The following is a 23210-nucleotide window of genomic DNA, read 5'->3' on the forward strand; positions in this document are numbered from 1 at the left end:
GGGACCCAATGGGTTAAACAATACCATTGAATGATAGGCTTTTTTTAAAATGAGAGATTAAAAATAACTTAAAAAGTTAGAATAAATAACTGTTAAGATGCTGAAATCCAAGATGGCTTGGTAGTAAGCAGACGCACAAGCTGCTAGTTCTTGAGTTATGTTTCGGAGCCTGTGAATCAGTAACCTACACTGTGAAGGATGGAAAAAAGGAGGACGAAAGTGCGGGAGCTTCCCTTGGCTGCTGCTTCTACTTCTGTGATGAGATAAGCAAGGCTCGATGGCTTTCAAACTGCAGCAGGACAGAATCCCTCTCTCTCTTTGGTTGAGCCCGCAATGGACGTTTCAGACGGCAGTGTAAGCAGGGTGTCTTTGAGCCCCATTCAGTGTGTGGCTCCCCCCCCAATCAGGAATTGGCTTGTCTGCTGGCCAGAGTGGACCAGAGGAGATTTGCCTGCATGGAAGTCCCAGTGCACAAGTGGGGCTGGTGGCGGAATCAGTGAGCCTAACTCTGGAGGAAGATCTTACCACACAAGCAGCCTCAAAAGTTTTGGGACAAGGAACTGTGAGTAAATTATTGAGAGTTAAAGGCCAACCGATTCTTGATTTTCAACAGAGGGAAATGGTGAAACCAGTCATAGTGACATTGGAAACACTGTGTGAAGCCATCAATGATATGCATCGCTTGATATTAAACAATGTGAAGCAAAATAGTGGAGATTTGAAAATTATCTCAGAAGCGGTTCTCCTTCAGGCACAAGTTTCAGATCAATGTTTTTCTGAACTGGCAAATCTAAAAGAAAAGGTCCAGATGTTTGAATCGTTTGAGGCAATTGCAATCAAGGATAGAACCTACACATCTAGACACCTGGAATACCTTGAAAACTAAATTAGGAGATAAAACTTGAGCGTTTTAAATTTTCAGAGGTCTCCTTTGGTGTCTGCTGTGGATATGTTCAAAAAATTTCTCATTGAAACTTTACAGATGTCTGCCGATTCGGTACATAGATGAAACTGTGCGAGACACAGCAGCGCGGACAATGGAGCGCCAACAATCGCACGCAGGATGTCTGTGTGCTAGATTTAAACAGTATTTTAAAGTGTTCCAAGGGGGGGGGTTTGGGCGGGGAACCTTCCCACTTTACTTAGAAATATTGGCGCTCCCATTGTGGGGGAGTATTAGGGGTGGAACACCCCATTATAGAGGAAACAGCATTTTTCACAGTTTTTAGGGAAAAAGTACAGTTTCCTCTGTAATGGGGTCCCCCTACCCACCCCAACGGGAGCACCAACAGTTCCAAGTAAAGTGTGTGTGTGGGGGGGTTTCCCCACCCAAATCCCCCCTCAGAGCGCTTTAAAATATTGTTTAAATCCAGTATACAGACGTCCTGCACATGATTGTCGGCACAGCTTTGTCTCGCGTGGTTTTGACTCGTCACTGCCGATTCACTACCCCCGATAATCAAAGCTGTTTATTTGCAAGGTTTTAAAAGTCCACATAAAGTTTCTGAGAGTCCTGTGGTTAACGGGGGCAATATGGACCTGAAAACTTTTCTCAAATCTTTGGAAGTGATAATGTAAAGAACAATGTTAGTGGTTTCTTTTGCCTTTGAGCTGAACCGAAATTTGTTTAGAAACATTACTTTAGATATTTGGAAGCAAACTTTTTGGGATCAAAGATAAAAATTTTTCCTGATTTTGCAAGAGACACTCGATTAGGCATAAGGCCTTTTGGGCGTTGCGTCTGAGAGTACAGGTATTGTTGACAAATTTTTTGTTGCAATTCCCATGTGTTTGTTGCATTTTATATAAAGGGAAACAATTTCATTTTTATGATCCTAAGCAACTTTGGGTAAGAATTTTGGATGAGTGCGGAGTACCATCTTGTCATGATGGAATACTTTAAATGTTGGGTCTGCTACCAAAGCTTGTAGTTCACTAACTCTGCTAGCAGACATAAGAAAAATGAGGAAAACTACTTTCCAAGTGAGATATTTAAGATGAGCCGTAGACATTGGTTCAAATGGAGGCTTCATTAGATGAGCAAGTACCACATTGAGATCCCAAACTACTAGAGGTGGTTTGAGATTGAAAAGTCCTTTCATAAATCTGGAAACCACTGAGTGAGTAGAGAGAGGTTTGCCATCTAATGGTTGATGAAATCAGTAATTGCACTGAGATGGACTCGTTATGGAGGTGGATTTGAGGCTAGATTGGGATAAATGGAATAAATAGTCTAGAATCTAAGACAAGGAGATAGACTGTGGCTCCTGGTGATGATCGCACCAAACAGAAAACCTAGTCCATTTTTGAGTGTAACATTGTCTAGTAGTTGGTTTTCTGGAAGCATCCAAGATGGCTCTGACAGATTGTGAAAACTGAAGGTGTGAAGTTATTCCGAGAAGTACCAGGCTGTCGGGTGTAGAGACTGCAGGTTGGGATGAAGAAGAGATCCATGACTCTGTGTAAGCAGAGATGGAAAAATTGGTAGTAGAAGTGGCTTCTTGATGCTGAGTTGAAGTAGAAGGGAGAACCATGGTTGTCTGGGCCACCGAGGAGCTTTAAGAATTGTGGTGGCATGTTCCTGTTTTGAGTTGACAAGTGTCTTGAGAATAAGTGGAAATGGAGGGAACACATAGAACTTGTCTGTCCAGTCTAGGAGAAAAGCATCTGCCTCCAGATGGAGAGGAGAGTAGAGTGTGGAACAGAACTGGGGCAGCTTCTTGTTGTGGGGAAACGCTAAAAGGTCTACTTGAGGAGCCCCCACTGAGAAAAAATTTGATGAAGAGTTAGTGAATTGAGTGTCCATTTGTGTGGTGACTTAATTTGTCTGCCAGTAAATTTTTCTTTCCTTGAATATAGACAGCTTTGAGAAAAATGTTGTGAGGGATTGCTCAATTCCAAATTTTCTGAGCTTCCTGGCAATGTAGAAGAAATCCTGTTCCTCCATGCTTATTCACGTAGTACATGGCCACTTGATTGTCTGTATGAATGAGAATGACTCGGTCTTGAAGATGCTGAAAAGCCTTGAGAGCATTGAAAATCGCTCTGAGTTCCAACAGATTGATGTGATGGCTATCTTTTAGCAACACTTCCATTATTTTTCCAATAACCAAAGTGAGGCTTACCGGTCTGTAGTTTCCCACTTAATCTCTGTGACCTCATTTGCGAATTGGCATCACATCCACTTTTCTCCAATCCCCATGAACTACCCCCGTCTCCAGCGACTTGTTGAGCAAATCTTTAATAGGACCCACCAGAACCTCTCTGAGCTCCCTCAGTATTCGGGGATGAATCCCGTCCGTTCCCATCTCTTGTCCACTTTCAATTTTTCAAGTTGTTCATAAATACTTTATTCTGTGAACAGTTCTGTATCTACTCCATTCTTGTGTGTAACTTTGCCAGAAAATCTTGGTCCTTCTCCAGGATTTTCTTCTGTGAAAACAGAAGTATTTGTTTAGCATGTTTGCTTTTTCCCCATCACTCTCCACATATCAGTTCATAGCATCTTTTAGTCTCTCAATTCCATTTTTCATCTTCCTCCTTTCACTAATATATCTAAAAACATTTTTGTCTCTTTTTTTTTTTTACATTTTTTAGCCATTTGCTCTTCTGCTTGTGCGTTTGCAAGTCGTATCTCTCTCTTGGCATCTTTCAGTTTCACCTGGTAGTCCTTTCTGTACTCCTCTTCTTGAGTATTTTTATATTTCACAGATGCCAACTCTTTTGCCTTTATTTTCTTTACCACTAGTTTAGATAACCATATCGGTTTCCTTTTACTCCTGTTTTTATTTATTTTCTTCACATAAAGGTCAGTAGCCATTTTTATTGCTCCTTTCAGCTTAGACCACTGATTTTCCACTTCTCAAATGTCCTCCATTCCTAACAGCTCTTTCAACAGGTATTCTCCCATTTTACTAAAATCCGTACGTTTGAAATCTAGGACTTTCAGTTTTGTGTGGCCACCCTCCCCTTTAACTGTTAGTCAAACCAAACCATTTGATGATTGCTATTTCCCAGGTGTGCATGCACTCAAACATTAGAGATACCCATTTGTGAGTGCTCTATCCAATATCACTTTTTCCCTCGTGAGTTCCGTCACCATTTGTCTGAGCAGAACCTTTTGAAAGGCAACCCCAATCTCCCTACTTCTTTTTGATTCTGCAGATAGAACTTTCCAGTCCTCATATGGCAGGTTGAAATGCCTCAGCAGCACCTCCTCTTTCTTTCCAAACTTTTGGATATCTGCAATCAGATCTTTATCAATTTGTTGCATTTGAGTCGGAGGTCTGTAGACTACACCAACGTAGATAGACATTCCATCTTCTCTTTTCTGAGCGATCCATATCGCTTCTTCCTCTCCCAGGTCTCTTGCATTTCAGTTGCTTGGATATTGATCTTTACATGAAGAGCTACCCCTCCACCTTTTTGACCATCTCTGGACTTCCTAAAAAGATTATATCCTGGTATGTTTGCATCCCATCCATGGAATTCACTGAGCCATGTATCTGTGATAGCAGCAATATCCAGGTCTGCTTGTAACATCAGGGCTTGCAGATCATGAACTTTGTTGCTTAGACTGTGGTTATTGCTTTCCAGCTTTCAATGGTAAACTCTTTTTTTGTATAGTTTTTAAATTAGTTTTGCTTCTTGTTGCATTGCTAATATTGTTTGTCACTATCTTTAATACCATCACATCTTGTCTTTTGTTAGGGGTGGCCTCCATAATTGTCCTTCATACATACGCCACCCTCATCTTCAAGTTTAAATGCTTAGAAACGTGGAGGGGCATAATAAAAAAAAAACCATCTAAGTCCCCTTTTGGCCTAAAGCCTTAAACGTTGAAAGTAGAAGCAGGGAAAATGTCCATTATCAAAAAAAACATCCAAAAGGAGGTTTTTTTTTGATAATGGCCTGCCTCTACGTTCAGCTGTTTAAACGCCCAGACCACCACTACATCTAAACTTATACCATATAATCAACCTAAAAAAACCCTAAGCCCCAAACGTCCAAAACAAGGGTTTTTAGGGGAAGGAGGAGCCAGTCCTTCGCCTAAAAGCTGGATTCTGTAACTGGTGTCTGTCAGAAACAACACTGGTTACAGAATCCACCCCCTCCCCCCACGACATCAGGGCAAGAGGGAGCCCAAGCCCTCTTGCCCCACGGCACCCTGACCTCCCCCGACTCGAGGCAAGAGGGAGCCCAAGTCCTCTTGCCCCGCGACCCCCAAACTCCCCCCCGGGCCAAATCCGTTGGGGCCAGGAGGGAGCTCAAGCCCTCCTGGCCTGGTGATCTCCCCCCTCCCACCACCACACGATCCGGCCAGGAGGGATCCCAAGCCCTCCTGGCCTGCAACCCCCTCTAAACCCCATCCCCACTAAAATACAGGCAGGAGGGATCCCAGGCCCTTCTGCCCTCAACGCAACCCCCCATCGACCGACCGCCGATCCGCGACACCCCTGCCGACCCCACTACCTCAACCCCCCTTCCCCGAACCTCAAAAAATGTTGGCCGGATGGATGAGTGCCAAGCCCGCCTGTCCGGCAGGCCAGCCAACGCAGGAATGGGGCCGGATTGGCCTAGGTGGTACAAACCCCGCCCACAGGTGGGACTTGAGGCACCTCGGGCAACCAGAATAGGCCCGAGAGCCTTGGGCCCCTCTTTTGGGCGGGGCCTTAGGCACATGGACCCAACCCGGCCCATGTGCTTAAGGCCCCGCCCACAGGAGGAGCCTAAGGCTCCTTCAATTACTAATTGCCAATTTTTCTAGACAACATTCTCATCGTCTAGCAATAGCTGCCTCTCTCCTGGTTGGATCGGACCAGTTTCTCTGGGCATTTCCTCCAATCCCTCTTTTAATCAATCTGCTAATTCAGCTTCAACAGGAATCGGCCTCCAGGCTTCTTGTAGTCCCCCAGGTGGACCAGACAGCCGTAGCTCTTCTTTCTGTTTCAGCCTTGGCAAAGATCTTTCTCTCAAGAGTCGAAGGTTTGTTTTACATCTTGGTGCCTTTCGGGGTGGCCTCAGCAGACACTACTCTTTTCTCATCCTACCAGATTCTTTTAGTTACGTCTAGACACTTTTAGTTGCATCCAGACGATCTTCTATAAAACACCGCTGTAAGAAGTGGCAGAGATGGTTTTCTCTGTTCTAGGATCTTTATCTTATCTTATTAAGCCTTTATTCGAGTTCATCTGGGAGTTTTTTCCTACCTCTCTCCCACTCGGCTCCTCACCTCACTTCAGTCAGAGTTCATCCTAGGGTTGTGAGTATTTCAATGTTCAGGTTCACAGCCTGCTCATCCTCTGGTTTCCAGCTTTGTAATAGGTCTTGTCGACCTCCTCCAGTCTCAAGTGGGTTGGGATCATCAACTTGTTCTCACCAAACGGTTGCACCCTTCATTTGAACCACTATTCTCTGTACATCTGTGTCAGTAGTCTGTGTCATCTCCATCATTTCTGCTTATAGAGAGACTATGCTTCCAGAGTGGGTATCAGACCTATTCTGTACAGCTTTTTCACCAGGATAAAATACTTTTCTGTACCCTTCCTTTATTCTGGACAACAGTGCTCACGGAATGGGGTGGTTCTACCTTTTTCATCGTTGTGCTTCTACCTTTCTCTCTAAAGCATCATTCTCACCCTGGAGGAATGGCTTTTCTTAGCTTGGACTGTAAAAGAACCTTGATTTTCTCTTAGTCATGCAGAACCTATTTTCACCTGTTTGTCTCCTTTGTTCATCACAGGTTGTCAGCCTATCCCTAGAGATCTATTTCCACTTACCTTGTAGTCTGTATTTCTTTTTCCATTTTTCCGTTGTACTACAACTTAGGGAATCTCTTATAGCATGTAAGATCTCAGCTATTGTGATTTCAGTGGCACTCTTCTGTTCTGATTACATGGGGATATCTGTGATGCAGGTACTTGGTCCTCAGTTTCCGTATTCATGCTCACTCCTGTCTGGAATCTTTGTCCAGAGAGAGAGTCACTTTGGTCAAGCAGTATTATAAAAGTTATTTCCTTCATTGGCCAACTCTCCCTTCATGCCATTCCTGTAAGATAGGGAGTCCCATGTGTGAGAATATGTTACCTGCTTGTCCTAGGATAAAGCACAGTTACTTACCTAACAGGTGTTATCCAGAGACAGCAGGCAGTTATTCTCACATCCCACCCACCTCCCCTGGTTGGCTTCTTAGCTTGCTTATGGAACTGAGGTACTGTGAGCTGGCGTTGGGTGGGAAGGCACTCGCGCATGCGCGGTGCGGGCTGTTGTGAAATTTCTTAAAACTTAAAATGACAGTTCGCATTTCATGCTGTCCTTACTGGGCTGTGTGGATGACGTCACCCATATGTGAGAATATCTACCTGCTGTCTCCAGATAACACCTGTTAAGGTAAGTAACCTGTGCTTTAGGAATTATCAGGAAAGGAATGGAAACAAAGATGAAAATGTTATAATGCCCTTGAATTGCTCTATGATACAACTGCACCTTGAATACTGTGTGCAATTCTGGTCACCGTATCTCAAAAAAGATATAGTGGAATTAGAAAAGGTACAGAGAAGGATGGCAAAAATGATAAAGGGATGGACTGACTTCCCTATGAGGAAAGGCTAAAGTGGCCAGGGCTCTTCAGCTTGAAGAAGACGGCTCAGGGGTGATATGATAGAGGTCTATAAAATAACTGAGTGGAGTAGAAATGGTAGATGTGAATTGCTTGTTTACTCTTTCCAAAAATACTAGGACTAGGGGACATGCAATGAAGCTACTAAATAGTAGATTTAAAACCGATCGGAGAAAATATTTTTTCACACAACGTGTATTTAAACTCTGGAATTCATTGCTAGTGAATGTGGTGAAATCAGTTAGCTTAGCAGGGTTTTAAAAAGATTTGGATAAATTCCTAAAAGGGAAGTCCATAGGCCATTATTGAGATGGCTTATGCCATCTTATGCTGTTTGTTCTTAGGATAAGCAGCATCCTAATCTGATTTACTATTTGGGATCTAGCTAGGTACTTGGGACCTGGGTTGGCCAATGTTGGAAAAAGGATACTGGGCTTGATGGACCTTCAGTCTGTCCCAGTATGTCAATTCTTATGTTCTTATATCCCCTGTTGGTGGTGAGAACTTTTCAGCACCCCTTTGTAGAGAACACATGGGGGGGGGGCCTGGGTAGAGAGCAGTCTTATTCTTCTGCAAGACATTTATAGAGCAGCAATCTAGCCATCCTTGCATTCCTTTGTGGAAAAATTGAGTACAGCTTTTCAGAAGAGTTGGGACAGCTTTTCAGAAGAGAGGGTTAACAAGAGCTTATCCTTAAGTCAAAGCCTTGGTAATTCCCAAGCATCTGGACCAGACTAGAGGTATGTTAAGAAAGAAGAAATTAGGTCTTACCTGCTAATTATCTTTTCTTTAGCCCCTCCAGGCGGGTCTAGAACCTTCCATATCAGTATAACTACTCTGGGAGAAAATCAGGTATGTGACACGTAAGAGGTCTTTCAGGTGAAATTATGCAGTTGTCTGTCAGGGTAAGGGGTCATGGATTTGATATATTGTCTTTCTGTGAGTATAGTCAAAACAGTTTATATATGAGGGCTGTTCAAAAAGTATCAGATCCTTATTCATAAAAAATACTCGTAATCAGATACAACAATCTTATACTAATTTCCTTCAAAGTAGTCCCCTTGGGCTGCCACACACTTCTTCCAATGGTTCTGCCACTGTTGGAAGCAGCACTGGAATGCCTCTTTTGAGATTGCTCGCAACTTGTCTGTCGCATTCTGCACGATTACATTACATTACATTACATTAGGGATTTCTATTTCGCCATTACCTTGCAGTTCAAGGGGGATTACAAAAGAATTATCTAAGATGGTCATTTTCAAAAAGAGTGAGAAATGGGTAAGGCTATTTGTTTGGGGTAGTTGGCTTTAGTGAGGAGTGGAGTTTGAGACTTGCGGTATTATTTCTTTTTTCAGAGTTTTCTTGAAGAGTATGGTCTTTATTTCTTTTCTAAAAGTCTTGTAGTCGAGGGATGCCGTCAGTAGATTGGCGATTTGATTGTCTAGTTTGGCTGCTTGAGTGACCAGGAGGCCATCATATAGTTTTTTCCATTTGACCTCCTTAATTGGGGGGTATGAGAATGGGGTGTGAGTTTTCCTATGTCTGGTTGCGGTGTTGTGGATGAGGCGGTTATTCAGGTAGTTTGGACTGTCTCCGTATAAAGTCTTAAATAGTAGGCAGTAGAATTTAAATTGTATTCTTGCTGGGATCGGAAGCCAGTGCGATTGGAGATATGCTTCTGTAATGTGATCATGTTTCTTTAATGAGTGGATGAGCCTTAGTGCTGTGTTTTGGATAGTTTGTAGTTGTTTTGTTATGGTTGTAGGGCATGGGAGGTAGAGGATATTACAGTAGTCAAGTAGGCCTAGTATTAAGGACTGAACTATGAGCTGGAATTGAGTTTTCTCGAAGAATATCCGAACTTGTCTTAAGTTTCTCATGACTATAATGACTTTTGTATTTTTTTTTGTATAATGTCTTCTCTTAACTGAAATCTGGTCCCTTTCAGGGTCATACCCCTAAACCCAGGACTTATCGCCAGTGATCACTTTGCTGATGAAGTTGGGATCACTGTTCACAGTTTCCAGCATGTCCTGTGCGATTTCCAAATGGAGTTGCTTCTGCTCGATCGTTAGCAGCTTTGGCACAAACTTCACTGAAATTCTCCTGAAGTCCAAATCCTCAGTCAATATGGAATGAACGGATCTAACGCTGATGCTCGCCTTGTCTGCAAGTTCTCTGATTGTGATTCGATGATCCTGCATCACCAGGGACTTCACTTGGTCAATGACGATCTCATTTCTGGATGTTGAGGGCCTACCAGTATGTGCTTCACTCTCCACTGATGTGCGGCCATCTCTGAAGTGATTGTACCACTCATTTATCTGTGTGGTGCCCATTGCTTCGTCCCCAAAGGCCTGTTGAATCTTGCAGATCGTTTCCACTTGGGAATCGCCGAGCTTTACACAAAATTTAATGCAGTAGCGTTGTTCAACTTTTTCTGTCAAAAATGAAAATCGGATGGTGCTCACTTACACTTTCGCACTCATCTGCGGTCTGCTGGCAACTGACAGCTTCTGTAGGCAAGAAAAAATTCAAGCATGTGCATTAGGGTCCCATCCATATGTGCTCGAAACCACGCCTCCCTAGCTTTATTTGTTTACACAAGAAAAATTAAGGTCTGATACTTTTTGAACAGCCCTCGTATACTATATGCAGGTACTTTATTTTTTTTTTTCCCCTGTCCCTAGTAGGCTCACAATCTAAGTCCTGTTAGGATCTCATCTTTGAAGGGATTGTTGACTTTTTCCTCTGACTTGGTAAGAAAATACTGACTGCCTGGGTACAGCACAGGGTACTTAATAGGCTCAATCTGAAGTCAGTAGTTTTCCGTTTACATTCACTGGTAGGAGTGCATAAACCTAAGCATTCAAACTGGTTTGGAGAGACTAAAGGAAAGAAAATTAGCGGGTGAAGACCTAATTTCTCCTTTCTGCACACTTAAAATTGATGTTTGCTGTGGCTTGACAGTTGATTGTTGGAGTTTTTCTGCTACACTGTGGCATTCCTAACTGTCCCTGCAGAAGAGATCAAACAGGGAGGGGGAGAAAAACAGAAAATTGAAAACCAATATCCCTTAGAGAACAAAAACAATCACAAATACAAAAGAACCTATAAACTAAGGGGCATAACTTGGGAGAAAATGGTCTTTGTGTCTGTATATTATATATCTGTGTCTGTATATGTATCTATGATATGTATATACACATACATAACCCTCCTAATAAAAAAAGTATAGGTTATATATATGTATTGAAGTTTCAAAAGTGTGTGCACATTTTTCCTCACCTGTCTCCATCCACAAAATAAAGGAAGAGTAATTCTTGTTTTGTATTTACATATGTGTTTAACATGTTTGGTAGGAAAGTGTTCGGGTAGTATGCCTATGCCTTTGAAATTTCATTGACAAACATATGGGTACAAAAATACATTACTGCTAGGATGTCGAGAAAAATATGAGGGATCTTCTAAGTTTCCGCACTTTTATATTTTTAAACACTATTAAATATCTCAAAAACACATTATATCACTTCCTGCAAATTGAGCCGGCTTGCCTGACTGACTAGTCACATGACATTCTGTGACATGCCCTCTTACCACTTCTCCCATCTCAACCATTTCCTACAAAAATATGAACGTATGGAAACTTTTTGAAGAACCATCATGTCTTGCTTCTGTGTTCTTTCTGGAGACAAAGATCTGAATTGGACAAAATAAATGTGCCTAAAAAAGTAAACCGTTCTATCATGATATACTGGGACTTGATAGGGAGCTGTTCAGAACATAGTTCAGTATTATGATGGATGTTTTGCTTATGTGAAATAACGTTGTATACCCACTCCAATGCTATGAATTGTTCTTAAATTGCCTTCATTTTAACAGTATGCAAAAGCCCCAGGCAAAAATAAAGTGGCAAGGAAAAAAAGATTGGTTTGCTTCACTTATAAAAATTTAAACTGTAGCCCAAGTTATCTAAAAGCTTTTCTTTTTTGTTTCCAAGTTAATTTTATTGATTTTCAACGACACCAAGCATTATAAAAAACCAATTCCAATAAGCAATAAAAACAAATGTAAAGTATTTGCGTGAGTAGGAATTATATTACAGGAATTAGACAATGCTTAGTATAGAAATATTTTAAGAATTTCCACCCCAACACCCTGCATTGCTGAAAATTTAAAACAGGTATGGGTTATTACCAAGACACTGCAGACCTATAGCCACCCTCATGTATATAAACTGCACAACTTTCCTGAGAAAAAAAAATCTCCAGTCAGAAAAAGAAAAAAAGGCTGCCACAAGAAAAAAAAAGGGGGAGAGGGGGGGGAAATGGGAGAAAAAGACCTCAGATGTGCTTCATGGTTCTAAAAAAACCTCCCATTCTCTTCATAGACTTAATTCTTCTATAAACAATTTCCCACAAAGTTCATTCACAAATTGCAGTATCTCAAACAGCTTATAATTCAATCCAGGTAAGTTGTTAGTGTTTATATATCATGCACAAAACAAACAAATCAATACTTAGCTTGCAACATTACTCTCAGGTGCCACGTTTCTCTATAGTTGTGGTAAAAAACCGAACCGCTTCATCGGTAGCAATATTTGTGTTGAGATTTGACAGGGAGTCCCTGTTTTGCCGTCCAGGTTGCCTCAGGAATCTTCCACTCAGAACTGTAATTCTACCACCATATGCAAGCTTCTTGTCTTGGCGAAACGGGGACTCCCTGTCGAATCTTGACACAAATATTGCTGCTGGTGAAGCAGTTTGGTTTTTAACTTCAACTATAGAAAGAAGTGGCATCTGAGAGTAATACTGCAAGCTAAGTATTGATTGATTCATTTGTTTTGTGCATGATATATAAACACTACCAGCTTACCTGGATTGAATTATAAGCTATTTGAGATACTGCAATTTGTGAATGAACTTTGTGAGAAGTTGTTTATAGAAGAATTAAGAGTCTATGAAGAGAATTGTAATTATCACCAAGACCCCCCAGTCTTCTATAGAAAACCGGCTAGAGAAAAATTTTTTAAATGCTTTTCCACCCCCCGGCACACAGGGAACTAGAATTTTATTATGGCTAACTGGATGTAATGATGGATTAAGGGGAAGGACACACTAACACTGGAGTAGAATAGTGCTTGTTTCTGACAGTAATGAGAGAATTTTCTGTTTTCAGGAAACCATATTTTGCCAGATGAAGATTTAGCAGCTTTTCACTGGAGCTTGCTGGGACCAGACCACCCCCTGGCTTCACTCAAGGTGGGGAGAATTCACCTTATGCTGTCTATGCAAAGCACACTCATCATACTCTTGTTTTAACTTCTGTCTAGAGAGCAGAATAGAGATGATTCTGTAGAGCAGAAGTAAATGCACTTTTTGATTAGTTTTTGTGTTAACTTCTGATACACTGAAGCTTGTATTCTGTATCTCTTTATTAGGGCATTGGGAGCCCTAATAACACTATATAAATTATCTCTAAGGCATCAGGCCCTTAGCTTTTCCTATATTATTATAGTTGATGATGGTGGGGGAGAAAAAAAAAATCTAGCTGCTTGCCTAGTTAGTCTGTCCACACTAGTAAGGATATATCTTAGCCGTCAACCACAGAGTGTGTGAGGCTACTTTTCTATCCAGGGCAATCTTTTTTTTTTGTTGTCATCCCTTGTGTTCCATTGTCCTATGTTGAAAAAAGGTAAGCAGGAATCTGCGAATATCGAGGGGGAAGTGTATTTCAAAGAAGACTTGAAGTGGTCTAGAGGAAGGTGATGAAAATGGTAGGGGGTTTGCACCAAAAGACATATGAGAAGTGACTGGAAGACCTGAATTTGTACACTCTAGAGAAGAGGAAGGACAGGGGAGATATGATACAGACATTTAAATACTTTAAATGTATCAATACAGAGCTAAATCTTTTCCAGAGAAGGGAAAATGGTAAAACTAGAAAGCATGAATTGAGGTTGTGGGTTGGTAGACCTTAGGAGTAACATTAAGAAAGTCTTTTTCACGGAGAGGGTGGTTGATGCCTGGAATGCCCTCCTGAGGGGGAGGTGGTGGAGAGGAAAACGGTGACAATTTAAAAAAGTGTGGTATGAACGCAAAGGATCTCTACAGTTTCAGTACCCTGAGGTTGTGAGTCCACTTTGTCAGGAGGCTCAAAAGATCTGGCTTTGGGTGACAGCCCACAACCTTTTCCTGAGGGCAATTTACATTCAAGGCGAGCAGAATTCCTTGGCAGAATTCTTCAGTTTCACGAATGGACACTCAGCTCAACCACTCTCTAGTCCATCTTTGCACAATGGGGCACTCCACATGTGGACTTGTTTGCAGCTCCTCACAATCTCAAGATGCCCCAGTTCTGCTCCAGACTTTGCTTACCTCACCATCTGGAAGCAGATGCGTTTCTCCTGGATTGGATGCAAATGTTTCTGTATGTGTTTCCTCCCACTCATCTCATCTTGAAAACTCTTTTCAAACTCAAGCAGGAGTCAGTCACCATGATACTCATAGCTCCTTGGTGGCCCAGACAACATTGGTTCTCCCTTCTACTTTAACTCAGCACCAGGGAGCCCATCCCCCTTCCAATTTTTCCTTCTCTGCTTACACAGAATCAAGGAGCTCTTCTTCATCCCAATCTGCAATCTTACATCTGACAGCTTGGTATCTCTCGGGCTGAACTCATCTGAATTTCATCTCTCAGCCTGTCCGCAGCATTATCGATGCCTCCAGGAAACCAACCACTCTATAGTGTTATTATCAAAAGTGAACTTGGTTTTATTCCTGGTGTCTTCTGCATCATCATGATCCTTCTTCCTTGTCAGTGAATCTTGTATTGGACTATTTGTTTCATCTCTTTGACTCTGGACTCAAATCAACATCCATTAGAGTCCATCTCAATGCTATTAATGCTTTCCATCTTCCAGTCAAGGGTAAACCTCTTGCGCCCATCCTTTGGTCTCCAGATTCATGAAGGGACCTTTTAATGTAAAACCACTTCTTGAACCTCCTCCAGTAGTCTAGGACCTTAATGAACCTTAATGAAGCAGCCATTTGAACCAAAGGCTACAGCTCATCTCAAAGTTTCTTACCTGGAAAGTTTTTTCTTATCTCTCTCATTTCAGCTCGGAGAGTCAGTAAGTTGCAAGCCTTGGTGGCAGATCCTCCTTTCACAGTTTTCCACCATGACAAAATGGTTTTGCGCACCCATCCCAAATTTCTACTGAAAGTTGTTACTGATTTTCATCTCAATCAATCAATTGTACTTCCAGTTTTCTTTCCAAAGCCCCATTCTCATGCAGGAGAAACAGCACTTCACACTCTGGACTGTAAACATGCTTTGGCCTACTATATTGACAAGTTTGTCCTTTGTGTAATTCTCACTTTTCTTTTAATAATTTTGTCCTTTTTGTAATTCTCACTTTTCTTTTAATAATTTCTTTTAATAATTTTGTACATCGCTTAGCAAACTGATTAAACAATCCATCAAATTCTAATAAACTTGTAACTTGTAAGACCAAACCACATAGAACATCTCCCCAACTGTTCATCTCGTTTGATCCTAACGAATTGGGGCATCCTGTTTCCAAGAGAACAATTTCCAACTGGGTGACGGCCTGTATCTCATTCTGTTATGCTCAGACTGGACTGCAACTGGAGAGTCGTTTCACAGCTCACAAGGTCTGAGCTATGGCAGCTTCTGTAGCTTTCCTTAGATCTACTCCTATTGAGGAAATCTGAGAGGCTGTTACCTGGTCCTTTGTTCATACATTCACCTCTCATTACTGCCTGGAAACTTTTTCCAGATGGGATGGACATTTCGGCCAGTCAGTATTACAAAATTAATTTTCGTAAAGGCCAACACTCCCACCATCCCATTCTGGATAGCTTGGAGGTCACCCATGTGTGAAAATATGGTGCCTGCTTGTCCTGGGATAAAGCACAGTTACTTACCGTAACAGTGTTATCCAGGGACAGCAGGCAGATATTTTCACAACCCAATCACCTCCCCTGGTTGGCTTCGTAGGTGGCTTATCTGATCTGAGGGACCGTGCGCCTACGTCGGGCAGGAAGGCACTTGTGCATGCGCAGTGCAGCTATCGCAAACTTTCTAAAGACTTAAAGTGGTGATTAACTTTTAAAATGTCAGTACTGGGCTCCGTCAGTGACGACAGCCATGTGTGAGAATATCTGCCTGCTGTCCCTGGATAACACTTGTTACGGTAAGTAACTGTGCTTTCTCAAATATAAACCCGAGAGTTTTGGGGCAAAAAAAGGCCCAAAAATAGGAGTCTCTGTTTATATTCGGGTCAATGCTGACCCCTCCCCCCCCCCCCCGAACCTGTTGCAGGCCTCTGCTGGGCCTGCTGTGAGACTTGGTGGTCCAGGATAGGAGGGATCCCTTCTATCTTCTGTCCCAGCCAAATACTAACTTTTACCTCCCTCCCCTTTCCCAGTATACATTTTAAATCCCTAATGGTCCAATGGTGGGCTGGGACAGCAGAGATCCATCCCACCCCTCTCTCATCCAATTCTAAGAATTTCTACCTCCCGCTTCCTTTGCATACCTTTAGAATCCCAGGTGATCCAACGACATTCCTTCGCTTTTGTCTGTGCAGAGCCGCTAGCTGATTAGCTGCCACGAGTTCTCGTAGCCAATCAGCTAGTTGCTCTGCACGGACAAGAGTGAAGGACGGTTGCTCCTGCCAATGCTGGACCACCAGAGATTCTCAAAGTACGCAGGGGAGACAGGAGGGAGGTAAAAATTCTTAGAATCGGCTGGGAGAGGAAGCGAGAGGGATTCTTGCTGTCCTGGACCACTAGGACTTTAAGGCATTGGGAGGAAGGGGGGGGGGACAGGGTAAATAACCTGCCAGGGAGAGAGGGGGGCTGGGTGCAGAGATTGGTTGGGGAGGCAGGGAGGGAGGGGGAACAGGGTGCAGAGCCTGGCAAGGTACTGCACTTCAATATTAACCCCTCGGTTTATATTTGAGTCAACCTTTTTTTCCTCCTTTTTGGGGAGAAAAAAAGGTTACCTCGGTTTATATTCAGATCGATTTATATTCGAGTATATACAGTAATCATAACACTGAATCTCTTTTCCTGGATATTACTGATGAGATTTTGATAAAAGTGGAGCAAGGGTTGGATGTCTTGTGTGTCTAACTTGATTTAACAGCAACTTTCGACACTCTTTTCCACTTAAAAGTTGTTATCTAGACTGAAGGAAGTGGATATTAGATTAACAGTATTGAAATGGTTCATGTCCAATTTTTCTAATCAATTTTGTTTTGTGTATTGGAAAATTCAGTTATTCCCAAAGGGGACATTGAAATCGGGAGTCCTTCAGTTATCCCCAGTTCTTTTCAATTTGTACCTTATATCCCCTGGCAAGACTTTATTGACACTTTGGGTATTAATTTCCACATTTTTGCTAATGACATTCAGTTGTTGTATTTTATGGATAACAACCAAGAGACGGCTATTATAGATCTCAAAAGCAAACTGAGCAGTTAAATAATTGGCTTTTAGTACAACCCCACTCTATTCTTGAACCATCGGATAGTCAGTCCCTTCTCGCGAGAATTCATGTAGGAAACGTCATTTGCATACTTTTGTTCCCCCCTCTCTTACCTCTGGGCTGTCCTCCAATTCCTCAGTTGTCTACCTACAAGCGAGATCGTAGAAGCTTGTCTTTTCTGCTCATGTTTAATTTTCTTTATATTCAGTCTTTTTTCTGCTATTTTGGTAGACTTATTTTTCATGCTGCAGAGGGGACAGCTCTGGCTGCAGGAGAGTGCAGATTCTGCTTCCAAAGGGTAGGCTGCTTTGCAGTGCACCTACTTGGATAGCCTGCATTAACAGTTTGGGAGCACAGGGACCGTTCCCTTGGGAGCATAGCTGACCCCAGATTCATTCACTATTGAGTTTGAGTGCAGGCTGTGTAGCTCCATGGTGGTTTCATCCAGGATCGGTGCTGAATGCATTCCTACCCCCCATTAGTGTGTGTGGGTTCTGGAGGGGGTTGAGATCTCCAGCCAGTGCGTTGGGCCCGAGAGGCGGTCAGAAGAAACAAGCATTTCAGATTCCAGGCTTGTTGAGGCGGATGATCTCCTTGTAAGCTATTGCAGCTTCCATTCTGCAGCTTCTGGCACATAGCATGATGCAGTGAGTAGCAGACTCACAGCCTGGCAGATCCATTTAGGGGTCCTCAAATTGAATTTTTTGGGGTTCTAGAGTTAGTGCTAGGTTCCCCCTCCACAAAAATCCCAAATTAGCTATCTTAATTTTTTTTGTGTGTGTAACTCACCTGGGCCGTTTTTGGCCCTAAATTTTCTGCAGTGGCAGCTATCTTGAATTTCTTGATTTGAAATTAAAAGCTTCTATCTGCCTCAAAACACCTCTTTTTTGCTTAAAACAGATGGGATAGACTCCTCAGGTCAGGATACTTCGGTATCATTTCCTAATTGTGGCGAATGGCAGTCTGAGAAAAATCTGTGTTCCATATACTGCAGGGGTGGCCACACTTTTTTGGCTTGTGAGCTACTTTTAAAATGACCAAATCAAAATGATCTACCAACAATAAAAATACTAAACATATACCCCCTCTTTTACTATGGTGCGCTAGCCGATTTAGCGCACTAAGTGCCCATTATATTCTTTGGACGCATTAGCATTTAGCACGCGCTAAATCGGCTAGCTCGCCTTAGTAAAAGACCCCCCATATTTATTTATTATATATAATGTGTGCACCTCTTCTATCCTCCAGACCTCGTTCCATTCCCCAACCAACATCTCTCTGTGTTCCTGCAGGAGTCCAGCTTTTCTTCCTCTCTCCTCCACCCCTATTGGCAACATGTCTCCCCTCCTCTGTTCTGATATTGCATCTCTCTGTTCTTCCTCAGGGTCTCTCCCCCTCTATCTCTTCTGTCTGTACATCCCATAATCCAACATCTGCCCCCCTCTCTTCTGCCTCCCCTTTGTTTCAGATTTCTCCCTCTCTCTATATTCCTTCTGCTAACATTTTGAGTCCTCTCACCTTTGGTCCAGGTCTTTGTCTCTCTCACTCTCTTTGTCTTCCCCCTCCCCAGGGCCTGGCATTTCTCTCTCCTCGGTTCAGAGTGTTTCCCTTCTCTAACCCCTCTAGTAGTTCAGGATCTGCTCTGTCTTCCCCCTCCCTTTTGGTTCAAGGCTGCTTTCCCGCCCCTCCTCAAGGTCCTTTTGTCTCCCCTCCCCCAAGATGCAGTGTCTCTATGGCAACTCCCATCACGCCGGGGTCCTCTCAACAGGCACAGTCTTACCCCAACATGTGGGGCCTTACCTCCTTCTTCCCTCAGACTGGATCATCGAGCAGTTTTTGCCTCCATTCTTCCCTCTGAGCCTACCACAGTTTAAAGTAATTACGGCAGCCTGCAGAGCAAAAGTAGCAGGCTGCCGTCGGCCTCTGTAGCATGTTCCCTCTGCCGTGGTCCTGAACCCCTTCTGACATCAGGGGTGGGACCGCGGCAGAGGGAATGTGCTACAGAGGCTGATGGCAGCCTGCTACGTTCGCTCTGCAGGCTGCTGTAATTACTTTAAAGGTGAGACAGTGACCATGGGGGGAATACGTTACTCTCTCTGTGATCTACCGGCGTTGCCTTTGCGATCGACTGGTAGATCGCAATCAACGTTTTGGACATCCCTGATGTACTGCATGGCATGTGAAGGTGGGCGGGAGTTGCTACTTTAGCCCCTTCCCCCTCTCCCCATTCCATTGTAAAGTTCTGGGACCCAGTCCACCTGAGGTAAGAATAAAAAGTCAAAACTTGAACTTGGGATCAGCACCCCGATGAAGCACAGCCACGATTTGGTAGTGAAATCCTGAAAAAGTTCAAAACAGGAACCACAGGAGCCCTCTGCACCTCAAGGGCAGGGATTTTCCCCCTGACTTAATTAACAAAGGCCCCATGAATCCGTCTGTTGTTGCAGCCCTGCTGGCACTGGGGTGTCCCCCCCCAGAACACAAGTCCCTAGCAACAGAGCCATGTACCGTTAGGGACAGTCCACCTGTGTATGACATGATCAAGATTCCATTTTTATGCCTTTGCATTCCCTGGCAGGAACTTCTAAAGTGGGTGATGATACTGCAGCCACAGGACTGCAGGACCCAGATCTGGAGGATGCTTTGGATCTTGATGAGGATCCCACTGTGCACAGACTGTTCAAACTGTCAGCACTGATGGGGATGATCTCCCTCCAGGAGTTAAAGTTAGAGGCTCCTCATGCCTCGGCTATGCAGTGCTCACTTATAAGTAGCACCAAACCAAATTTGGTCTTCCTGTTTCCATCACATTCAGACATCACAAAGATGCTTACAGATCACTGGGAGATGCCGGAAGAGCCACTACAGGTGGCTAAGGTTATATTTAAGCTCTATCTGATGGATGCTACATTTAATCAACTTTTTGTTCCCATAAAGGTGGATTCTCTGGTGGTATAGGTTACCAAGCGCACACCTCTTCCCAATGAAGGTGGTATGGTGTTGAAGGATGCCCAAGACCACAGAATAGATTTTATGCTCAAGAAGCTTTTTGACTCCATGGCCTCTAGTTTGAACGCAGAGGCAGCAGCCTCTTTTGTCGCCAGAGCCTGTCACTTTGTTGCACCATGATCCAGACACTATTGTGAATAAGGATCTTCCATTTTTGATTACCGGGGTAGATTATGTGGCTGATGCCCTTTTCAGGGTTGTAAGCAAGTTGTCGGTTTACTCTCCACCCGTAGGATGCTGTGGATTAGACAGTGGTCAGGCGATTCTTCCTCCAAGGCAACTCTTACTCAACTGCCATTTAAGGGGCAGTTGCTCTTTGGTAAAGGCCAAGATGACCTTATGGCCATTATGCAAAACCATAAACCAAAATCCTTACCAGACAGCAGGCCTCAAGCCTCTCGGGGATCAAGGTGGTAGTACTTTTTGAGCCTCTGGGGCATTAAAAAAAAAAAAAAAAAGTTTATTGAGAATGGCCAGTGGCCCAGACACGGAAACACAATCAGCAAAAGAACAACAGAACAATCCATGAGGAGCAGTATAAACAATGGAAAAGCTAACAAAGCATGGGAAAGAGATTTAGGGAGAGAATGGTCAACTGACGAGTGGGGAAAGATTATATCCCATCTCTTCCATATAGCTAGAGCAGCTGCTTTGGTAGAAAATGCTATTAAACTTCTAACAAGATGGTATATTACTCCGGTTCTAATTAGTAAATGTACTAAGGAGAAAAATGATGTCTGTTGGAAGGGAAGTGGAGAAAAGAGGTACATTTTATCATATATGGTGGGAATGTCAAAAGACTCAGAAATATTAGGAACAAGTATTTTACTATGTGAGTAAACTGATCCAAATTCCTCTCGATATGAGTGTGGATAAGGCAGTGTTGGGAATTGGAGTAGAGGGATTATCACCCTCGCAACTTAAACTTATGGACTTAGCATTCATAGCTACCCGATTAACATTGGCCCAGCAATGGCGCACTCCAAATATACCCTCTATAAGAGATATGAGAGATCATTTAGGATTGGTTTGCAAAAAATATAGATTGTCTTCCCTTTTAACAAATCAGTGGGCAAAGTTTACAGATGTATGGAAAAAATATATTGAATTAGAAAAAGATCTTTTAAGATTTTAACCATTTACTACCTATCCTTATGAAGAGATACCAGGCCTCCTCTAAGGGGGGGGGGGGGAAGGTGAGGGAAGGGGTGGTTCCAAATGTTTGAACAATAAGATTTATTATCTCAATATGTATTTATTTGTGAATCATGATGATTTATATTGAGATTATTATCATTTATATCTCTTTGGTAAAAATTAATAAAATAAAGAATCTAAAAAAGGAAAAGCTAACAAAGGCAAACCTCCCCAAATAGCAAATCCAGCAGGGCTGGAAGTCAAGGTTCAGCAAAAATACAAACAGCAATTCCAGCCAAGCCCATCCCACCAATGACTAGATCAACTCCATGCTAGACCAAAAGCCATAGTCTGTTTTATTATGTAACCCCACAACTCTCAGACAAACCAGCAACAACCCATACACCCCAAATCTCACAACAGACATACAACTAGCATACAACAGTCATCACACACACACACGACCCAAGTCTCACCAACCCCCCCCCCCCCCCCAATTTGGAGTGCAGAGGAGGAACCATAGGAGCCCCGTACGGGCATCCCAGAAAACCTAATATAATGCCCCGGTCAGAGAGCTCTTAAGTAGGAAGGAGATCCAGCAAGCCTCTCCACAAAGTCATATAATGCCTGGTATCTAGTCTCATAGGAACGAATCTCAAATTAAGCCATCTCTCTCAGCTTGGCCCGCCATTGAGCGGTGGGAGGGGAGTCCTCATAAACCCAGTAGGTCAAAATCAATTTTATGGCCACTAAGATGCCATTGTATATAAATCTATATTGGGGAGGGGAGAAACCCTGCCCCCGCATGGAGTCCTAGAGCCCCAACAGAAGGGTGCCTTAGTCCCACTCAATAAGCCTGTGAAGAACAGATTCAAGGAGGCCCCGCCAAAGTTCAGAGCTCAGAGCACTCCAGGAAAGAATGGATATAGGTACCAGGCTTACATTTACACTTTGCATATAGAGCACTGTCACACAAACCAAGCTGCTGCCCCCTGTGCCGGGTGATTTAGGCATGGTGTAAGATCTTATACTGCATTTCCTGATAGTCTGTGGATTTACAGAAAAGGTAAAGGGTCCTGAAACAATCCAGGAACTGTGGGTCAGTGATGCCTTTGCCCAAATCCTTCTCCTAGCGCTCCCGCAATTTGCTTATCCCAGGGATCCGGGAAGAAAGCCGTTAACACACCATACCAGTGGGACAACCGGTTGAGCACAGGTGGAGTAGCCACAAAGATCTGATCTAAAGAGCCCAAGATCCACCCGCCCCCACACTCCTGGCGGGTTGTGTGACGGAGCTGAAGGAAGGAAAACAGGTACGTATGGGGTAGTGCCCACTTTGCTTGGACCTGTTGAAAGAAGGGAAAGGAAGACTGTGAGAGATCCAGCAGCTGTATCATAGTCCGGCAACCCCGCTGTGCCCAGTCCTGAAAAAAAACGACTGCCCCCAACTCGATAGAAACCCTGAATTACCCTTAAACAACAGATAAGGAGAGACCGCAGACGGTATACCCTGACGGCACCGCCACCATTGCCAGACCTGCCAAAACGGTAACAAAAAACAAGAGCGGCCCTCAGAGTGAGCAGCGTGGTCCGGCTGAGAATGCAGTAGATTGAAAAACTGAAAGGGTTGGCTTCAACACTCAACCTACCCTGAGGGAAAATAACGATCAGACCCCGAATAGCCCTCATGGATCCATTGCATAAGGGTGGCCACATTATGTAGTCATATATCCGGAACATTCAGCCCACCCACTCCCCTAGCCAATGTCAGCTTGGCCATAGCCACCCGAGGAGCCCTAGACCTCCAAATAAACTGAGAAATTAAAGATTTAAAGCTTATTTCATCCTGGCACCGGAGCCAAATCGGTACAGTCTGAAGGGGATAAAGTAATTATCCCAGGACAAGCAGGCAGGTATTCTCACTAGTGGG

The 23210-nt window shown here is 43.3% G+C and overlaps 1 protein-coding gene across 2 annotated transcripts in view; it reads left to right on the forward strand.

The window, feature by feature from the left end:
- The window catches only part of FAM120C (family with sequence similarity 120C), a 183763-nt gene that overhangs the window by 44054 nt on the left and 116499 nt on the right, over positions 1-23210 (forward strand). For both annotated transcript variants that reach the window (XM_033921801.1, XM_033921812.1), the window contains exon 3: positions 12797-12879. In XM_033921801.1, the coding sequence (XP_033777692.1) occupies positions 12797-12879 (83 nt within the window). The remainder of the gene's footprint in view (positions 1-12796; positions 12880-23210) is intronic.

The sequence above is a fragment of the Geotrypetes seraphini genome, chromosome 1 (genome assembly GCF_902459505.1).
Source record: "Geotrypetes seraphini chromosome 1, aGeoSer1.1, whole genome shotgun sequence".
Taxonomy (NCBI): Eukaryota; Metazoa; Chordata; class Amphibia; order Gymnophiona; family Dermophiidae; genus Geotrypetes; species Geotrypetes seraphini.